Raw genomic sequence first — 21,933 nt, 5'->3', positions numbered from 1 at the left:
GCTGTATTTGAACATATCTGGAGCAATCACTGTGAAAAATATTGTCAGAAATGGATCATTCAGTATAACTGTCATCTCAAAATGACTCATTCGGAATACAGGTTTCAGCAATAGTACAAACTGATAGTTATTATATTTAAGTTCCTTATTCATATCTCTACTTAGACCAGTAACTTTTACTTACTGGTGTTTAGCTTCTTTACATATTAATAATGTAAGAAAGCAACAGACATAAATACATTCTTACTCCTATGGTGGTTTCTCTGCTGGTTCTGTTGGGTTTTTTTTAGTTGGTAACTACCTGAAAAACTTTTCTATATACCAGGGTACAGATGTGACCAGACAGCAAGGATAAAAAGAAAACTGAAAATAAATGCTAAATACTACGACGACACAATCTTTCCGGGATGTTGACTGTAATTTTCTCCACTAGCGACTTAGTGGCTATAGCAAATTTGTATTAGGCAGCATTGCCAACACTAAGCTTTCAAACACAAGCATCTTAGTCCCAATGTAAAGAAGCAATGTTTTCCTATTTTTCTACGTTTTGCTGAGAGAGAGCAGAGCTGAATTTGGCACAGGACGTGCTGACTCAATGCTACAGCACTGAATCTGTTTTAGTGTATTAAATGTATTTTAATATTTTTGCAGATGCTTGAATTAACTGCACTTCCTTTGCTAGCGGCAAATTTCATGGTTTACCCTTTAACGTCACGACCCCTCAGAAGCCCTTTCGCCAGCATTTGTGGCTGTCCGACAAAGACTCTGTCCTTAAAACCTTATCGGTTTCAAATGAAAGAGAAGGTTCCGGAAAACTCCCGGTACCCAACACGAGAGCGATCCCGAAAGGACCAGGATCTCAGGGGCAGTTTGGGCGGGGAGCCCAACGCGCAATCCCCGCCGCTCTCCTCCCCCGCGGCCACGGCGAGCCTGAACTCCGGGACAGGCCGGGCCGGGCCGGGCCAGGACGGGCCGGGCCGCCTCACGGGGGTGGAGCTCGCGCCCTAACGGCCTCCCCGCCCGCGCTCGCTCGCGCGGAGCATGCTGGGAGTTGTAGTCCCCCGCTGGGGCGGGGCCAGTGCCCGAAGCGCGGGCTGCTTGAAAACCCAGAGTGGCTGCCACGCGCCACGGCTGAGCGGAGCGGAGCGGAGCGGAGCGGGCAGGGCAGGGCAGGGGTGGAGGCCGGCGCGCGGGCTTCCCCCTCCTTCCCCAGCGAGGTACTGGCGCGCGGCACTCCGCGGCGGTTGGTGATCGTGTTCCCCCCAGCCCCTCTCTCACCCTCCTCCCCGGGCCCGCGCCGAGGTAGAGGCGCCGGCGGCGCCATGGGGGAGGCGGCCTCGAGCCGGGAGAGCCGCCTTAGAGCCTCTCGGCCCCGGAGAGGTACAGTTCCTCGTGTCGGTACGCGCGTGCCTCTCGGGGGGAGGCTGTGAGGGACGGCGCGGGGGCGTCGCTGAGGCCCCGCCGGTCCCTGAGCCCCTGACCGAAGCGGGGGGAGGGGACCGTGCCTGGCGCCCCTTGTGCCCCTTCCCGACCCCGCTGTCTGTCGGGGAGCGTGCGCGGGGCCTGCTGCCCCCCAGCCGTCCCCGCGGGCTGCACGCACCGCTGGCTGAAAGGTTTTGCGTCTCTTCGGACGGCGGAAAGGAGCTTCGGCTGCACAGGGTGCACGGTGGCACTCGCAGGAGCTTCTCGTGTCTCTGGTTCAGCCCAGCACCCGGTCCGCGACCAGACCTGACGTTCCTTGCGCAAAGATCGAGACTCAACCTTGTGCTCACGCTTTTCATTTTCCCGACTACAGTTTAGGCAACATCATGGGGATTCAGGGCCTACTCCAATTTATCAAGGAGGCTGCTGAACCTACCCATGTGAAGAAATACAAAGGGCAGACTGTAGCCGTGGACACCTACTGTTGGCTGCACAAAGGTGCTTATGCTTGTGCTGAAAAGCTGGCCCGAGGAGAGCCAACAGATCTGTAAGTCGTTGTTACATTTCGGTCTCGGCCCCCTTACACATTAAAGATTTGTTAGCTTGACATTTCTTGAGCTAAAAACTAAGTTAAAGCAGTTTCACTTCTTACTGTTGCTTCGGAGTTCTAAGTCCCAGCTGTACTTTTTGGAAATTGAAATGTTGGCTATAAGTAAATCGCTTTCTAACTGTGCAAAATAAATATAGAAGTATATATTGGGGGGGAAAAAATTCTCTAAAATATTTTCTGTTAAAACACCGACGGTTAGGTGAGAGGTTTTTTCCAGCATGTCTCGCTCTCAATTATAATCTAATATCTCTGATGAGATTCTGTAGATGCAATTCATATGTTTCAAATTTAGTATTATTTTCAGGAACCTTATTTGTACGAAGTGATAGTTTGTAAATACTGCTCTGATGAAAGTTGTAATGATACTGAGGAATCCTGATAGGTGTGTTGTGTTCTGAATAAGGTGTAAGTTTTTTTGCTTAACATACTATATTTTTAGTAAGAGTAGCTTTCGTAATGGGACATGGATTTTTTACTTCCACAGTTGTATTTCTAAGGAAGGAAACAAACAGAAATTGTGATCGTATTTAAAGTTCAGCTTTGGAGCTTAGATCAGATTTGCGTAAGTTCTTGCCCATCTCTGCAAAACTGGGTTGAACTCTTGTTTCAGATTGAGTGTAGTTTTAAACGAAGATTAATCTTTATCTTTTCAGAAATAAAGCTACACAGATTAGTCTAGATCAAACCTCACTTAGGACATTTTGATTAAATGTTTGATTGGAGGCAAGAAAGAGTTGGTGGTTTGCAAATGGGTTCAGATCTTCAACTCTTGCTTCTGTTGGTATGAAGAACTGTAGAGTTTCATCCAACCCTGCTACCTGCCTTTGAAAGTAGTGGAGAGCCCTCAGAGTCCTGAGAATAGGATACACTTCAGCTGAGAAAGAAATTGACTGACAGGATAAACATCAATAGTCACAGGAAACTTTGGAATGGTTGAATTTAACTGCATGAATATTTTCTGACGAAATCTTGTTTCCATGCACATATGATCACTGATCTTGGACTGGCACTTCAACGACAGTGTAGAGAGTCCTTTCATACTTTAAAATTCATCTGAATTGAGGTATTATATAACTATAATCCTATTTGCTCCTGTCTTTCAAAAATAATAGTTATTTTTTGGTTTATGTTTTATAGCTCTAAATCCATTTACTTCAGTGCTCATATCCTTAGATTCTAAGTGCTCCTAAGTCCCACTCTCCCTCTCTTCCCTGCTCCCTGCTGGAAAGGTTGCTCTTGCTGTTTTAAACAGTGTCCTTAAAAGAAAAAAGGAAAACAAACGTGAATTATTTTTTTTTGTTGAGCATCATTGTAATGCACTTAGTGTTTACAGCAGCTATTAGATTTTAGTTCCATGCTGTTGATGAAATGATCTCATACAGATCTGTAGAAATAACAGCTAAGGAGTTCAGAGGTCTGGGCAAATATATAAATTCTGGAATTCCCGGCAAATACTTTACTAAGGGACGGACTTGGAAGGCAGTGGAGGATTGCCTCCTTGTCCATACACCATCTTCACTGTTAGTACAGTTAGGGGAACTCTCCTGTCTTATGCAATATTTTCGGTACTGTGCCTGTATTTTTCATATGAGATGATATGTCTGTCCATAGCATGTATCCACCATCTGGAGAGAAGAGTGGATAGTTCCACAAATAGAGGTTTAATACCCCATCACCCCTCCTACTCTGCAAAAGTGCATTTAGTCTGCCTTTCACAAGGCTTTGGGGAAAGATAATGTACTGTGCTTGTCTGCCTCCTGTTTCCCTGACCATTATGAATTGAGTTACTGAAACTGAAAAGACGACCCGTGTTTTAACTTGTAAAGTTTTTGGCAGTGTTGAAAATGTAGCAAAATCAAACTGAATAGTATCAAATTGTTATTTCATTTTGTGTGGGAGTAGGGAGCAGTTAGTCCAGTTCTGAGTTGGGAGGTAGAGAATTTCTCTTTTTAAAAAAAAAAAACAAAAACACAAACAAAACCCCAACCAAACAACAACAAAAAAACCCCACCCAGCATTCAAGTGTTCTTACTCTTTTTGTGATGCTGGAGAAATATATGGCCCATTAAGATCCTTGAGCATTAGTTAGTTCTAAACTTATGGTTCTCCTTTCCTGCAAACAGAAATTATGCAATAGACTTGTGCTTAACAATAAAGTTTATCTTTCTTTTCTTACTTTTGTTATTGTTGATACAGTTATGTAGCTTTCTGTATGAAACTTGTTGATATGCTCCTCTCATTTGGAATTAAACCAATTTTGGTATTTGATGGATGCACCCTACCTTCTAAGAAGGAAGTGGAAAAGGCCCGACGAGAGTAAGTACGGAACTGTATTGATTTGCAAGCAAAGCAGTATGTTTAACACTACAACTCATTTTCATAGCTGAAAAACCTCAAACTTCAGCTAGGTAGTAATCTCTGGTAAACTTCCCTGCAGTGTAGTGTTATTTCATTTAATTTACATTTAAAAATAATACAAACGTCTTCTTAGAGGTTTTATTCCAAAAATAGAAATGCACTTCATAAATGAAAGCACTTTTATGGAGGAAGGAAGTAAACCTCTGAGCATTAGTTCCTGTAATGTATTAAAGGCTTTTAGTTTACATGCCCTCGTGATCTCTGGACAAAAATATTTCTTCCCAATATGATTTTATTTAAAAATAACACCACCTTCCTCCTCTTTCTCTGCAAATAGTCAGATAAACTTGTTTCAGGTTTGGATTCAGGTCCTTATATAATAGGACTTCTCACTGAGGCTGTGAGAGTTTTTCACTAGTGGTTTTTATTTATAAATTCTCATGGGACGTATGCTTCCTTCAGCGTGGAGTGAACAATTTCCGATATTTGAAATGAAGTAAATGATGCCTTCTGTCCTCTAAACCAATAAGTATCTAATGTCGGATACTTCCAAATTTCATTAAATCTATTTTACTGCAACCTGAGAGTGAGTGCATCTCTTCTTTCACACTGCTGATTTCAGTTCCTGAGTTGTCACTGTTTTCTGAGAAAACATTATAAATTTCAACATGCCAGGCTAATCATCCTTGTCAATACAATAGCTTAGTTATTCTTATGTTTTAAAAATTATGCAGTAGAACAGATTTGGGAAGTGTTCATCTGCAAAACATTTTTTTTTTTTCCCCCCCCTTTCCTACCTGTCTCTCTTATCCTTTCTGCTACTTGTTCTTTTAAGTGAAAATTAATCTGAGATTGGTGGATATTTTTGTTTATCTTTCAGGAAGCGTCAAGCCAGTCTTCTGAAGGGGAAACAATTGTTGCAGGAAGGGAGACTGTCAGAAGCTAGGGAGTGTTTTGGGCGCAGTGTAAATGTTACCCATGTTATGGCTCATGAAGTTATTAAAGTAAGTTGTCAGTGCTGTTGATACAGACAGTTTTTAAAAAAATCTATGCAGTAGGTAGCATGTCTTGCTCTGGTTTTGTATGGTTACATCACTACCTCTTCTACGTAGGCAAGAAAAATATTCCTCCCTTCTTAGCCTTTAATTGTCCTGCACACATTGGATTGTGTTAGGCACAGTTAACAAACTTTAACTTCACTTCAAGTTTATTATGCCCAGTTGTATAAATAATAATGATGTGTCAATTGAAATACATCTCTTCTTATTGCTATGGACTGACTTTGATAACACCAACAGTTTTACCTTTGCTGCACAAAAATTAAACACAATTATTTTTTTGATCCACGCCTCCCCGCCCCCCCCCCCCCCCCCCCCCCCGCAGCTGGTTCCTGAGACTAGACTACAGAAAAAATTTTGGCTGCTTAAAAACGTTTCTAGCAGCTTTTTGCTATCCTTCCACTGCAGTCATAGGATCTTTATCAAAATAGTATTACATTTGTTCTAGTGCTGTTTTCCTTTGTCCAGAATATAGTGAGTTTGAAGCTGGCACCTGTGTTCAGATGCAGTGAGCATAGTGTTACAGGCCAACCCAGAAAAGGTTGTCTTTGTAAACTGGTTTATATAGGTGTAAACTGCTTGAAACTTGAGTTTTGAATATGAAATATTGGGCTCAAATGGGGGGAATGGGTATGTGATTAAGAAGATCACAGTTTCAATTTTTTAAGGTAGAGGTTCTTATGCTTTCAGATGTCTTATGGTAATTACTGAAAATTGATGCAAAGTACTTGTATGCTCCTTGTTTACATACAGGCTGCACGAGCCCGGGGAGTTGATTGTATTGTTGCTCCCTATGAAGCTGATGCTCAGTTGGCTTATCTTAATAAGACTGGCATGGTTCAAGCTATAATTACAGAAGACTCTGATCTTTTAGCTTTTGGATGTAAAAAGGTATGGAAGAAAATACTAATAGCCTTTACCTCTCACTGAGATCTTAAAAACAGAATTTGATGTTGCCAGCTGTGTTTGATGTATGGATTTACTCTTTTACAGTAAATGGGGGAAACAGAAGAAATGACAATAACCCTCAGCCTCTGTTGTTTCTACCAAGTGCAACAAACTAGCTTATATGGGTGAAAATTTATTGTTTTTATTTCCTCTTAATTTCCAGGTGTTTCTGAAAATTGACAAGTTCGGAAATGGACTAGAGATAGATCAAGCTCGACTAGGAAACTGCAAGCAGCTTGGAAATGTATTTACAGAAGAGAAATTCCGCTACATGTGTATTCTTTCTGGTTGTGACTACCTCTCCTCAATTCATGGAATTGGGTTAGCTAAAGCGTGCAAGTTACTAAAATTAGCCAACAATCCGGATATTATAAAGGTAAACTTGGTTTTGCTTTGTGTGTTGGCTCTTTGGGAGCCTATGTCAGTATATATGAAATTAACACTGAACCGAAAATATGAAGGGTCCTTGACTTCCTCCATTTTGAGGAGAATGCTAAAAGAGGTATTTTTTACTTGTGGTTTAGAAAGATGCTGAGCTAAATTTACTCAAGTGTTGAAGCTATTATATATTTAATGCAATACACCAAAGTAAACTTCATTAAATAAAGAGTTGTTCTAATCCTTCAAGGGCATATTCTGTTTGTGGAGAGACTTAATTTTTCGTAAGGCTCTGGATTTTTTTTTTCCCCTTAGTACCTGTTCTTTCTTCTGTTTTTGCAGATTAGTTATTAGAACTGCTAACTGAATTCTGTTACTTATGCTTAAGTACACTTTTCTCTGTGTGGGGGAGGGGCAGGGATTGGGAATCTTATTTAATTCCCTTTTTGCATTTAATTACATACATATGGGTACAGACATTTATATATTAAAAACATTATGAAAGAAAAGTTTGGTATGGTGCAAAAAAAAAAATAAGGTAGGTGTGTGTTTTTTCCTTATCCAATGTATGAAATGAAAATATATCTAGTATTAGCAAATACAGAGGCTAAGAGAGTGGGAATAACTTCTGTGTAGACAGCAAGGGAGAAGAGAGGTTTTTAAGACCTAATAAGAAAAATACCTCATGTGGCTGTCCTAGAGGCAGGTAAATCTAATCCAGAAAAGCATTTAAATATGCAGTCTAATTAATGTACTGTGTTATCTTCTTCCTCAAGTTACTTGTATGCTTTAGTGTTTTTTCTCTCACAGGCTGTACACAAAGTACTATGATTTTTAGTTTTAAAATGTTTTGTATGATGTAAAGCAGGCATCAAAGCAACTGGTTTGGTTGGTTTTTGTGGATGTAAAAAGGGAACTTTGAACTTTTCCCATACAAATCATGATTTCCTTTAATGTGTCTCTTTTTGAGCAAAATCAGGATTTAATAATTTGAAAAAAATTTTGCTTAGTAATTTGTCATGTGATTCATCACAATTTTCCAACAGTGATGCAAAGTCATGAGTGAGTCAAAAGATAAAGTAGTCCAACAGTGCCTGTTCAAACTCTCACTTAATGAGATGAATAAATTTGCCTGTATTTAGGATGCATGGCCAAAACACAGCTGATTTATTTGGAGAAGAGGGAGAAACTCTTGTCTCTAGCAGTATGATAAACTCGATCTTCAAAAGGACATAATCTGCCTTCTGTGAAACTGGAAAATGTAGAGGTCAATGAATTGTTAGGAACTTCTTTTAGAGTGGTGCAGTAAAAATATATAGGAGGAGCTACCAGATCAATATGTAGTCTTTTGTGACTAGTTTTGCTTTTTTCTGTCCTAAAAATACCCATGTATTGCTTATGTGTTCCGATAACATGAATGATGAAATTTGATATGTGTTATTTTTAACAAATATACCTTAAGGAAATGCTCTGTATTTCTATTGAGATTTTGTATTTATTTATTGGACAACAAATACTTATGAAGAGTTGAACTGTGTTATTTATGTGTTTGTAAACAACTTGAGAGTGAGAAAATAATATACAAAACTTCTTTTTTCCTTCCCCTATTTAAGTTGAAACTGCTTGTTGTAACAGGACACACGTTCTATATTTAATTACAAAGATACTTAATAATTGAAATGTATTTAACCTTTTGTATAACTTGTTTACATGAAACAGTCAAGCAATTTTTTTTTGACAGGTTATTAAGAAAATGGGGCAGTACTTGAAGATGAATATAACAGTACCAGAAGAATACATACAGGGTTTTACACGAGCCAATAATACATTCCTTTATCAGTTAGTTTTTGATCCTGTCAACAGAAAATTAGTTCCTCTGAATGCATATGGAGATGATATTGATCCAGAAACACTAATTTATGCAGGACGGTATCCTTTGTGTTGAAACAGCAGAGTGGGGAGATAAGGGTGAGCAGATGTAGTGTCTTATACTTTTCATTGCATCTGTGGTGTACTTATATTTTTCATTGCATCTCTGCTGTTGACTAAAGCCTGGCTTTTCCGCAGTCTTAGAAATTTTTTTTCTTCTTTTCACTTTTGCTCTGGTTTTAGTTAATTAAAAAAAGTGCAGGGGGTAACTGAGTGAGCTATCATTGCATATTGTTTTAGGCAGAAGTTACTGAACTCTTTTTTTTGTTTTGGAAAACAATTCTTTAAATACAGGTTATATTTAAACTTTTTGAGTCATTTCATGACTGTTTTTAGTTTCTGCCTGTGTTGTGTGTTATAATCTCTGCCAGTTTAATACTTGCAATCCATGTTCAACTCATTCCCTAATCTAAGCATTTCCTGTTTTACCAGATATCTCTTCCTAAAGTAGCATTTTGCCACATTTGCGCAGCATAAATTTCAGCATGGAAGATTAGGAAAATGAAGAAAGAGAGGGGACTGTTGAAGTAGTTACTGGCTTTATACGTTCTTCAAGCCACCTAATCTCTGGCATTTCCAGAAATTAGGAAGGGGAAAAACGGTAACTTTCCAGCTGATGATTGACGATTTTCATTTTGACATTCATGATTTCCCAAGCACTGTAGATCTATTACAATTGCTGTTACATCAGATTGAGCCATGAGTAGTAGTATTAATGCTTTTGGTTAATATTCTAGCAATGCTTTGTAACACAAAAGTGGGAATCAGCTAGTCTAACTTTCATGCTGTGGTTCTTGAAATTTAATGTAATATTCAGATATTTTCCTTTAATATGATGGGAACAGACATTTTGGTGATGGTACTGCTTTTCAAATTGCCATTGGCAACATTGATATTGATACAATGGAACAGATTGATAATTATAACCCTGACACTGCACAGGTAACATCTTTGGACTGAAGTTTAATATTAGAAGTTTGATGTGGGTCTGAACATTAATGGAAAAATATGATTGAATGTTATCCACAACTGACTTGGCAGTGAAAGCTACTCTGCTATTACAGAAACTGTATGCTCCCACACACGTATTTCTTGTTCTTTGTACAGGTAAAACCTTACTTTTCATGGCATTTGACTTTAATGTTTGCTTTGCTTTCAGACTTTATTGGTAAGTCCATAATACTATTGACAGAAGTAACTGATTTAAAGAGAAAATTCTCAGAGATTTATATTTCTTCCAAACGTATAACTCTGAGGAAAAGTATTTTCCCAAATTAAGTTTTCTGAGTAAAAATAAAATTAAACCTTTTATTTTGTCTGAGATGAGCAGTTAGTCACTCGTGCCATGTTGCAATGAAGACGTCATGGCAGTACAAAATAAAAAAAAAATTGTATGAAAAGCATGAGAAATGTGGGAACAAAAAAGAAAATGTTTGTGTAGCATAAGTCACTAGTTGTTGTGTAAATGTCAAAATGTCCTTATATGCTAACTCAGGAAATTGTATGTAGAAGGCAAAATTGTAAACCTATGTCTTGTTTTTTTAAATTTTTTTTTTTTGTAGCCTGTGCAGCAGAGAAGTTGTGGCTGGAACGACAGACATGCTAATCATGTAAATAGCATTTGGAACAGAGACTACAAGCTTGGCCCTAATGCGGATACTGTTCCTCATAAAATGCATTTACTAGAGAAACCGACAACCAAAGGCATGGAGAAGATAATTAGTGTTAAAGGGCTAAAACTTCCAGGCAAAGAGCTTTTGGCAAAAAGGCCAAGGAGTGGTATGTTTTTATTAAAATAAGTATATAATAACAGTAGAAGGCTGTGGGGAAAGAAAGGATTTTATCTTGGACTTGATGGCATGAGATTTTTAGAGGCCTAACTCTAACTTTTATTGTCTGTATTCTGTTTTCAACAAGCTGCAAGACTAAAGAGCCATAATATTAAAGCCTATGTAACAATTAAGGGTGGCAGCAAACTTTCAGCAGCACTTGATTTTAACTTTCTTTAACTTGCTATAAAACTTTGTTGTTTTCAGTTTTAAGTTGTCATGTTTAATACTATCTGTTCTATTTTTACATACTTTTTAGTTTAATTTTCATCTTACAATGGCTTGTGAAGAAATTAAAATAGTCTATTTTTCCTAGAGTTGATATTTGGCCAGTCAGAAAACTTAAATGTTTTCTGTACTCTTCTAACACCATGCTGCTTGTATTCCCTCTATAGGTATTCTTTACTCCAACTTTCCCTAGTAAATCTGTGCTACCTTGTCTTCTACACCACCTAAGTTATATGTGCTGAAATAAACTGTGGGCTTGTAATAGAAGGGGCACTTTTTTGTTCCTGCTTTATCTGATATGTTAAGTATTTTCTCTTCCTTTGCTTCCTTTGCTTTCTGATTACGCTACTAGGGCTCCTTTTTTTGCCTTTGTTACTCCCAATATCTTCCGGCTCCCTGGTTTATAAAAAATTGTGGTTAGTATAGCAACCTGCCTTTAAGTCAAATCTAGTTTTTGCTTTCAAAGTGTTTTAAAAAAAAAAAACGCAATGAACAAACATCAGGTTTCATTTCAGCTGTTCTGCCTTCACTCCATCTGCCTATTCATAGAAAGTTACTTTTAAGGCTATGTACTAGAAAACAACTGTGTTAAAGACCTTGTGCTGGTTTTGGCTGGGATAGGGTTAACTTTCTTCATAGCAGCTAGTATGGGGCTGTGTTTTGGATTGTATGGGGCTGTGTTTTGGATTTGGGCTGGAAACAATGTTGATAAAGCAGGAATGTTTTAGTTACTGCTGAACAGGGCTCACACAGCACCGAGGCCTTTTCTGCTCCTCACACCACCCCACCAGTGAGTGGGCTGGGGGTGCACGGGAAGTTGGGAGGGGACACAGCTGGGACAGCTGACCCCAACTGACCAAAGGGATATTCCATACCATATGACATCATGCTCAGTATATAAAGCTGGGGGAGGAAGAAGGAAGGTGGGGACATTCGGAGTAATGGCGTTTGTCTTCCCGAGCAACCGCTACGCGTGATAGAGCCCTGCTTCCCTGCAGATAGCTGAACACCTGCCTGCCGACGGGAAGTGGTGAATGAATTCCTTCTTTTGCTTTGCTTCTCCGCGCGGTGTTTTTTGCTCTACCTATTAAACTGTCTTTATCTCAGCCCACGAGTTTTCTCACTTTTATTCTTCTGATTCTCTCCCCCACCCCACCTGGGGGGAGTGAGTGAGTGGCTGTGTGGTGCTTAGTTGCCAGCTGGGCTTAAACCATGACAGACCTCTAAACTGTAATGTCAAGAATGTTCCTACCAGACCTCACTAATATTTTTAAGCCTGTGAGAGTAAATATGTAATGCTTAGTTCTCTCATAACTGGTTAATTCTAGAACATGCTTCTACAGTGATGCTTAAATTGTCTTTAGATTTAGAAGAAATCTCGGATGGAGATCTGTTGAACCAATATTCATTTTCAAGAGCAAAAAAAATCAAGAAGGAGAGTGATCATAATGGTCAAGCACAAAAAAGTGTCTCAGCAGTACAAAGCCTTAATTCTTCAGGGAATTCTGTCACTCAAGAAAGGTCTAACTCCCTGCCCAGAGTTAGAAATAAATTTGCTTCCTTTCTACAAAGGAAAAACAAAGAGAAGGATGCTGTAATTGTTCCAGGAACAAGAAGCAGGTATGCTTGCATCGCATGTTTTCATAAGTAACAAAATAATATTCGCTGTCCTGGTTGCTGAAATAACCTGAATACTGAGAATGAGAAAAATACTACCACAGACTTTTTATGCAACAGTATTAATGCACCTGTAGTACTGAGCTCAGATGGAGAACCCTTTGTGCTACGCATACTATCTATGTGTGAGATAGATAAATAATGTCAATTTTTTTGCTGCAGAAATAAAGACTGAGACTATTCAATACAGTCTAGCCTCTGGGTATCAAAATTAATTAGGAATTGGCCATATTTCTTTTCCAGGTAAAGGTCGTTTGACATATCTCAAAAAGAAAAAATAAGTAGCTGCTTTGTGCCAAATATCTAAGCAGTTAGTGAATATTAACTTATGTTGATAGGGTTTTTTGTTTGTTTCAGTAAAGCCAAACCTGGTCATATTGTATGACAAATACCTATTCTTAGCCCATCCCTTTCAGTTGATGCTTCTGATCTCTGCACCAGCACTTTGAGAAGAGGGACTTTGGGTTTATTAGGTTTTTTAATTAGCTGTGTTACGGGTTTTTGGTTGCATTTGGCCACAGCTACTTGAATTGGTTTTACAAAGCATTATCACAATTATGTCTCTTATTTTTGTAATTTTTATCTTAAATAATTTGAATATTTTTGAGCAGTGTAATTCTACAGAGCAGTCTTAATACAGGTGTTCTTAGCTTTAACACACACCTTCCTGAGCTGAAAGTTTTGTTATGTTGCATAAAAAATTAAGAGTTGTCAGTGATGGTAGGTTCTTCTCTACTCAGTTTCTTAAAAAGCTCTGACTTGTACTTGCTCTTAGGAGCTGCTGCTATAGCATGGAAAAGAACTAGATAGGTTCTAGTTTCTTGATAAGAGGTACTGAAGTGTTTCACTACTGTTTAGCTTTATGATAATTAATACATTCTGAAATTTTGTAGCATTCCTAGATGTTTCTCTTTTTCAGATGAAGAACCTTATTAGTATTTCAGTCAATGAATGACATGTTTACAGATGTGTTTTTTCCCTTTTTTCCGTTATCTGTTAAATGCCTCCCTGAGCGACTAAGACTTTGCCCATTGTCAAAATAATTTGTGTCTCCAAGTGCAATTCAAAAATAAAATTGATAGATAGAGACAACTATTGGGTATTGGAGATGACATATTCATTTGAGTAACTTTCTTCTCTCTTGCCTTCACGGTTTTTTACTTTTTTAGGTTTTTCTGCAATGATGCAATTATGTTTGAAGGTAGAGCAGAGAAGGATGACAGTGATCTAACTCAAGATGCTGAACAGGATTGCCAGAAACAGGAAGAAAAACATGTAGCAGAAGATGTTTCTCAGTTTTCAGAAACTGAAAAATCAACAAGGACTATCCTTAAACCTGCTGAAGAAACACTGAAAAATTGCTTCCGGTGGTGTAGCAGCCTTGTAAATAATTCAGGAAATCCTGCTCCATCTCCTACTGTATTTTCACAGCGGTTTCACCAACAGAGAAGCAACTGCGTGGTATCCCAGGAAGATCAGATTAATGGGGCACAAACAGAGAGTAAGGCAGCATGTGGCCCATTGGAGGAAGAATCCTCCCCTTTAACAGAACTGGAACGATCATCACAGTCTCAAAGGTCTTGTGAGCCATCAGAATGCAGTTTAGAGTCTTCAGAAATACCGCAAGTGTCTAACAATGGTTCAGATGCAGAAGTAAGAAAACTAGACATTGTTTCAACATTTGCTTTCACTTTGCCTGATTTTTTTTTTTAATAATTTAAAGTCTTCTCTTCAAAATGATACCTTGCAAATTATGTAGCTTGTGCTAACAAAACTTGTCAATGCTTGATGTAGTTGTGTAGAATGTATTGACTTACTAGCTTAAATCAAGTCTGTTCTGTGGTTTTAATTTGTCTTCAGTCTTTCTACTTCTATCATGACAGTGGGTCATAAAAAAACATGGTAGGCTAGCTTTTGTTAGTCCCTGAAGAAGTCCTTTCAGAAAGCATATGTCTGTCACTATAGTGTTGCTTGCTGAAAGTAAGTCCAGGCTTTTGTGTAAGTTCTTAGAATTGCTGAAACATTATACCTTATAAAGTATATATGTGTAGATATAAAAATATGTTTGAGGGGAAAAAAAACACCACAGAAAACAAACCAACCTAGTTTAAAACCAAATTAATTTTTTCTTGATGAAGGAATCTGACTCCAATTCAAAACTGGCTGATGATCAGTGTACTTGGTCTCCAGTATTTTCTGCTGTTCAAACTGACAGAAAAAATACAATCATGAAGACCAAGGTAAGGATTCTTTTAACTTTACTTTGAGCTCTACTAAACTCTGAAAATCAGTTTTTTACTTTCTACTAGTTCTTTCTAGAACTCTTAATGAAAGAATCTTAAGCAATGCACATGTTGGCAAGAGAAAACTATATTGTTCATCTGTATCAGAGCAGAGAGATGAACTATAACTAGGCCACCTATGATTGATATCACAGTTGCAACTTGTTTGGGGATTTTAAACACTTCAGTATAAGATGAGAAGCCAAGCTAAGGCAAAAAACTACTTCTTAATTTTCCTCAGGCGTGCTAAAAACACAGGTTTTATGATGCAAATTGCAGTCATGTTCATAATCCAGATACAGTGGCAAGATACAACCTCATTTCATTGCTTGTCTTGATAAATCTGCTAGTTAAGCAGTATCTTTCCATTTTGACCAGAAAAAGCATGTTTAAATGTCAAAATCTGGAAAGGTTGTAGTCAACCTTTCTTGTTTAATTGTTTTAGTTAAAAACCTTGTTAGACACTAAGGAATCAGTATGGAAGGACAGTCAATTTTCCTTCAGAGCTCACATTTCAGTTATTTTTGCTATTGGTTGGGCACCTGTAATTTGATTTCTATGTGGTATCTTAAATGTCTAAGAATAAACCTATGTCCCTTTTCTTTGACATTTGTAAGAGCTTTGCCTATTTGTCTTCTAAGACCTTACCAGCTAAAAGTGCTCTAACTCCTTAGGCACTGTTATTAGAATTGGCCAAAAGATTCATAAGTCAAAGGAAGATGCTTTCATCCTTTCATGTACACCCGTACTAACTTCTTTCCCATAGACAGACTACAAATCACAATCTTCTTTCTGCCAAACAAGAATATTGTGTGTGTTTTGTATAATAGTGACATCTTGTGGTTATTGTTAGTAACTTCTGTGTTAAGCTGGAATTTACATCTTTGTTCTGGAATATCTAATTACAAAAAAACTAATGCTTTTTCATTAGATTAACATTTTGCCTGCTTCTCCTCAACAAGACTGAGCAATGAAATGAAATCATCCTGGGATTTGGAAGTTATTACTTTGTTTTTAAGAATGTATTTAACATGTTTTGCTCACCTTAAAGGTATTATATTGGGAGAATGAATATACTAAATAATGGGGACTACACAGTATGGAAGTACTGAGGTAATATATGTATCATAGATAAACAAATTTCCAGGATGTTTGGAGCTCTTCAGGCAATAGGAATCTGCTGCAAATCCATGAGAACAGTAGGGTTAGTTTAAAGCAAGTGGCTAGTAGGAGGATTTCCCCCACTTATTTCCTTGGCCATGCATTCCCTCTGCTTCCTTTATGTGCTGATAATAATACTTGCAATGAGTTGGACCAGAAAACTGATGTGGCTGAAAATTAACTTGACAAAAACAATGAAAAGGTCAATCATATTGGAACTTGGGCCCACCCAGACTTTCAGGCTTGTGTGAGTCACAGCACCAGTGAGACCATTAGAACAAGCAGCCAGAATTGAAGAGGGGGGAGGTAGAGATAAGAAGCACCACTTCTGTCTCAGTTTTCCCTTAGGGTTGCTTACTGCAAGTGTAAAACAAGGGAAATCTTTGGTGTTAAGTATAGTAAAAGATACTGAAGGGAATAATGAGTCCCAGATTTAGGGAAGAAGCAGTCAATCACTTAAAACATAAATTATTCTGATTTTGGTAAGCTTAATAACATAGCTGATCTGTAAAGAAATTTAATAATTGGGGGAGGCAATCTGGGGAAGTTGTCAGCTCTGATCATGGTTCCAATCCAAAATATGAAGTGCCTACTAGTCAATTCTAGTATCAAAACTAATAGAAGCTTTTCTCTAACAGATGCCTATAAGATAGTGAGCTCTCTAGGACCTTGTAGTTTTTTCTGATAGTATTCCAGTTGTAGTTTTTACTGCTGATTATTTTACACAATTGCTATGAGCTCAGCAAAGAGGCTAATATTGACAAAAGTGAGCAATGTACTCTGGTTTTAAGTTTCTTAGTGGGTGTTTGACATGCAGCTTTGCCTACTTTTGGGTTAGTTAAATTAAGTTATAACTCTGATGTAATTCAGTACCACAATGAAATGTAGGATTATGGGTGATTTAACACATGTTGCAAAATGGCTGAGGTGATAGATAAACAGCAACATGCTATAAAGCAGGGAGTTTTAGGATTTTATTTTTATTCTTTCTGGTATTCTTGTTCCAATTTCTAGCCCAAGTTTTAAGCTTTTTTTTTTTTCAAATTTTATTTGGGATTCCGAGATCTGCTTAGTCTATTATTTCAATTAAAAAAAACCTATATAGCAAGTGTGTGTGGTGGGGGGATGACAAAATGCAATGTCGTTTTGGAAAGAACTGAGGTATGAGTTCTCTTTGAAGAAAAGGCTGCCAACATCTTTTATTTTAAGGAGAAAAAAAAAAAGTGTTAGGTGATCAATAGCAAATACTTGGATGAGGAAGAGCTGTTTACATTGGTCAAGTGAAGCACATGAAGTAGGCAGAGCTGTGCCATCTTCTAAAGATGACCTAGCAAAACAGAAAAGATTATTCATTTAGAGCAAGATGCTTTATTCTTAATGTTATCCAAAGGGGAAATATGAGCATTATTTACAATCTAGGTGTCCTAAACTAATCTTATGTAGCCAACGGTAAAATAAGTACTTCTTACAACTGTAGACAGTCACCATCTCTTCTGCAGGTATTGTATCTTGATAATTATTTTTTGGTCATTGTAATGACAGACAAAAGCTAAAATAGCAAGCTAGGAGTGATCACTTAGAAGCTGATAATTGTGAGTAGTTCGTATTCTACAACGAAGTGGCAAAATGGCTCAAACAGTAAAATGTTCTAGTGCTTCTAAATGGCTACTTCCCAAAAGACTGGGGAAAACAATAAGTGTATGTAAGACAGAAGAAAATGATGGAAAATATGAATAAGCCATTTGTGGCCTTTTGCCACTTGTAAACGTATTTGGCAAAGAAAGTTTTAACTTTGTCTAAAAGTACATTACATGTATTTAATTATTGTGCTATGATACATATAGTACAAATGTGAAGAGAGCGATTAAGTAGATAGCAATAGGTATAACTTTTAATTTATGAAATGTGGTAACCTACTCATAGAAGAAAAAAATCCTGCAGATTGGGCTTTAGTGCGTTTCTTCTGTTGTTAAAATAAACTCATTACTCCTTGTGCATGAAGTTCAAGAAGGCAAAAATTATCAACAATGTTGAATCAGTATTAGAAAGCATGATAGCAACAGTCTGAGTAGCTATAAGCCAGTTAGCCTAATATTGACCACAGAAAAACGACAGGAATATAAGAGACTGTGGTTAGGAATGAGAATGTGAAATACAAAAATCACACTGATGTAATTATAGGTATTACGTCATGTCAAAATGAGTTCCATGTACTTGTAAATGTGAAAAAACAGATTCAGTGCTTGGAAACTGGTAAGTGAATTGAAAATGAGGCACGCATTTCTTTAATAATAGGGTTGGTGAATAGCTAGAATAAATTATATAATGAAGCCATGTAGTTTTCTTTTAATTGATGTGTTCAAACTTAAGACTGGTTGCATTTGAGAGAGATATTCTGGCCAAGCACAGCTGTTTTGACTTCCAGGTACAGAAACTGGATAAGAAGGTCCAACTAGAGGTCTAATGATCCTGGGGTAATCGCACTGATATCTGTGCTCTGCTTAGATTCCATGAAAAGTGGAGTCATAGGTATCACACAGACATACCAGAGAGTAGCTTGTCTTTAAAATTCTGCAAACTGACATTGAAGAGTTTTTGTTGTGCTCTCATGTAAACAGATAAGAAAATAAATATTCAATAGACTCTAAAAACTGCATTCAAAAGAAATGTGTATTTGCAACCTCTTAGAATACAAAGACCTATAGAAACTGCTTTGCCAGTTCTTACAGCTGCATTGTGTCTAATATGTTTGAGATGCCACTTTTCAGATCATAGAAGCTATCTGAATATACCTTGTTGTGGCAATTCAGATTGCATTATCTCAACACAATGTAAACCACTTTATTTTTTATTATAAGCTTTGCAGCATAATATCTGTTGCTTACAGGTTGTCATTTTAACCATTTGTGGCTGTAATATTAAAATTTCACAGGTTCCTGGTTTACATAAATCCAGTTGTATAGGGTCGCGTATTGTAACAAAGCTGAAGCCATTAATACCAGCTAAAGTAAGCGGATTAAGCAGGAAACTGTCACCTGTGCAGAAGAGAAATCACTGTGATGCTGAAAATAAGCTGGGACTGCAAGCCACCATTAGTGAACTCCGGAAAAACTTCCAATTTAAAAGGTAAGTTGCTTTCACCCTATACTTAGCACCCTGTATACTTTTTTCCCAGAGAAACAACTTTCAAACCAGACTCTACACATCACCACACAATTCGATAAAGCTAATAGCTTAAGACAGGTATCTTCTACACACAATTTTTAATTTCCTAAGCTTGATATAACCATGAAGTATGATTTGTGGTAAATATGCTCTTCTAATTACTTTTTTCTTTCTAACCAGGAAAAACTCTCGGCTAAAATTCCTTTATTGAAGTAGTGCACTTAGTTTAACATAATTTATATGCAAATTATTACCATTGTTTGACATCAAACATCAAAAGGCATTTCTTAGTCTAAATGACAAAGCTGCATAAAAGTTGCCAAACTGAATTGAATGCAAGGTTGTTTCTATTTAGCTTTGTCTCTCTCACATTTTGAGATGGCTGATTGTCAGAACTGTTCTGCTTTCAAGATGATGGTGAATTGATGGAATATTTCTGTTAGCCGAAGTCTCTTGTAACCAGAGACATCTTTGGACATTACAAAATGCTGTTGTTTTCCCTTATGCAGATGACTTGGCTGACTTAAAGTTTCTGCAAATATCTTCAAGGTTTGAACTTGAAGGACAATGATTATTTAAAAACCAAACAAACAAGAAGTGTAGGTATTCTAACTTACACTGTTTCCATGGGCTCAGGTTAAAAACTCCTGGTGGCAAAACTTTCCCAGCTCCAAGTAGCAATCTCAACTTTGAATAAATAAGTCTTATTTAAATAAAACTGTTCTCATTAACCTGAAACCAAATGTGAGTAGGACAAAAGGACTCTCTTTGCACTGAGTAGTAAATGTGAGACTGCTGAGCATGTGTTAAGTCAGATAAATATATTTTAGTAAGTTTGGACCTTACGGTAGGCTATTATAAACATAGAACTCATTTCAGTTTAAGAAATATTACTTGCAGTATTTTCAGAAATCTTACTTTTTATTATCCTCTTGACGTGGGTTAAGAATGACAGTTCAAAGAGGAAGTGGAAGTGTTTGTGTATGTATTGCTTGACCTCTAATTGGGAGTGTCTGACCAGGGTTGTTCACAGGGAGAAAATTCATGCATTTTGATTAATCAGAATACAGGCAGATAGAACAGAGTGACCCTAGATGGCACTCCATTCCTTTTCTCTGCTGATGGTTGCAAGACTTAGCTCCCAACATCCACATTTTATCCATCTGGTTTTGGTTGGTCTGTAACTTCTAGGTATATACTAGGGATATATATTTTTGTATATGTTATTTACTTCTATGTAAATAAAGTACTTGTTTATTAGCTTTTAGGGGATTCTTTGCTTAATTTATTTCACAAATGGTTTTTCTCACTGCCACAAGTTACTTAGCTCTGAGTAGTCTGTTTACTGTTTTTTTTCAGATTTTAAAATGTTTCTAAATTAGCCTTATGTTTTAAGAATTATATTGTCTGATGGCAAATCATAGAATCGTTTAGGTTGGAAAAGACCTTTAAGATCATAAAGTCCAACTGTAAACCTAACCTTGCTAAGTCCACCACTAAACCACGTCCCTAAGTGCCTCATCCACATGTCTTTTAAATACCTCTAGGAATGGTGACTCAAGCACCTCCCTGGGCAGTCTATGCAGTAAATCATGTGGAACACTAATCTGTTCTGTCCTAATGTCAAGACTCATGGGATATATATGAAGATACAGTTATTCAGAAGACTTAAACGTTAAGGAAGCATGTACAACCCAGAGTAGGATGGGGTACATACAGTCTTTCAGATATAAAGCTAATAGCTATCATTCTGTCACAGGATCACTGGAACAGTTGAAATAACTTTCAGTGAAGTTGTTCAGTGGTAGTGAAATTGAAATTAAAACTTGCCATCACAAATTTTTATTTGGGGCCTATTCATAGATGAGTGGGTAGTTAGGTGAGGGGTCTTGCTTTGTTTTAACCCGTATGTTCTTACAAGTCTGTGGTTAGAAACCTATAGTATTGTAACGTTCTTGGGCTTTGTTTTGTCTTTGGATTTTTTTTGTGCAGAGACTACGAGAAACTTCCTTCTTGTAAAAAGTCAGATCCATTGTCTCCAATCAAAGATAATATACAGCTCACTCCAGAAACAGAAGAAGAAATCTTTAATCATCTGGAACGTAGTCATGTTCAGAGAGCTATATTCCAATGAACTGTATGCTGTGCACAACAGGATGCCTTTTTAATCATTGTCAAAATTTACCTTCTGGATATTTCATCAATATAGAAAAGATGCTTTGAAATCCAACTATATATTTTAGTCTGACTAGTGATTTGTCATCTTTTTTTATAGAAGCGTGTATTGAAAGGTACAGTTCTATACTGACTGGAATAAAATCCTTCAGATGCCAGTGTTCTCTTATGAAAGACCCATAGTAAACTTTTGTCCAAACCTTTTTCAGCTGCCCTTGGGCATTTTATGTAGGTCACATGCAATCCAAATTTCTACAACAGCTATGGCTTTGCCTTTACACAACAGCAGCAGAACGAGTTTGTGTCTTAATTTTAATAGTTGATCGTTTATTTTGCCTCTTCCTTCTTCCCTCTTGAGCCTAGTCTGGCTCCAAGACAGGAGTAAAACTGCTGTTCAGTGTTCATAACAGCCTTCACTGTACTTCCAGCACTCTGATAACTATTTCTTTTCCCTATAAGGTAAGATCTGCTCTCTCAACAGTTACCTTTCTGTTTGATACAGTCACGTTATTGGTAGGAATAACTTGGGGACTGCAGAAAGGAATATCGCAAATATTTGGTCCCCAAATTCTCACATTAATAGAATGATCTCCAAAGAAATACAGTATGTGTTCCTCTGTTTTACCTCCTCTTTCCACATTTGTAGTCTTATCCAACAACAGACACGCAAAATATCGGTCCTCAGAGCTAAGAGCTGCAAAAGAGCATTGTCC

At 37.6% G+C, this 21,933-nt stretch overlaps 1 protein-coding gene across 1 annotated transcript; it reads left to right on the top strand.

Moving 5' to 3' along the window:
- Positions 1 to 1,808: 1,808 nt before the first annotated feature.
- On the top strand, positions 1,809 to 21,309 carry EXO1 (exonuclease 1). The gene is made up of 13 exons (XM_059835071.1): positions 1,809 to 1,969; positions 4,229 to 4,348; positions 5,271 to 5,394; positions 6,202 to 6,339; positions 6,560 to 6,772; positions 8,516 to 8,703; positions 9,549 to 9,645; positions 10,266 to 10,482; positions 12,125 to 12,380; positions 13,607 to 14,090; positions 14,576 to 14,677; positions 18,813 to 19,006; positions 21,038 to 21,309. Exons 1-13 carry the CDS (start codon positions 1,809 to 1,811, stop codon positions 21,177 to 21,179), a joined length of 2,436 nt encoding a protein of 811 aa, XP_059691054.1. The 3' UTR covers positions 21,180 to 21,309.
- The last annotated feature ends 624 nt before the right edge of the window (positions 21,310 to 21,933 follow it).

This window comes from Gavia stellata, chromosome 2 (assembly GCF_030936135.1).
Source record: "Gavia stellata isolate bGavSte3 chromosome 2, bGavSte3.hap2, whole genome shotgun sequence".
Lineage (NCBI taxonomy): Eukaryota > Metazoa > Chordata > Aves > Gaviiformes > Gaviidae > Gavia > Gavia stellata.
Note: the sequence above shows the minus strand (reverse complement) of the source record. Positions and strands in the feature narration are given on the sequence as shown.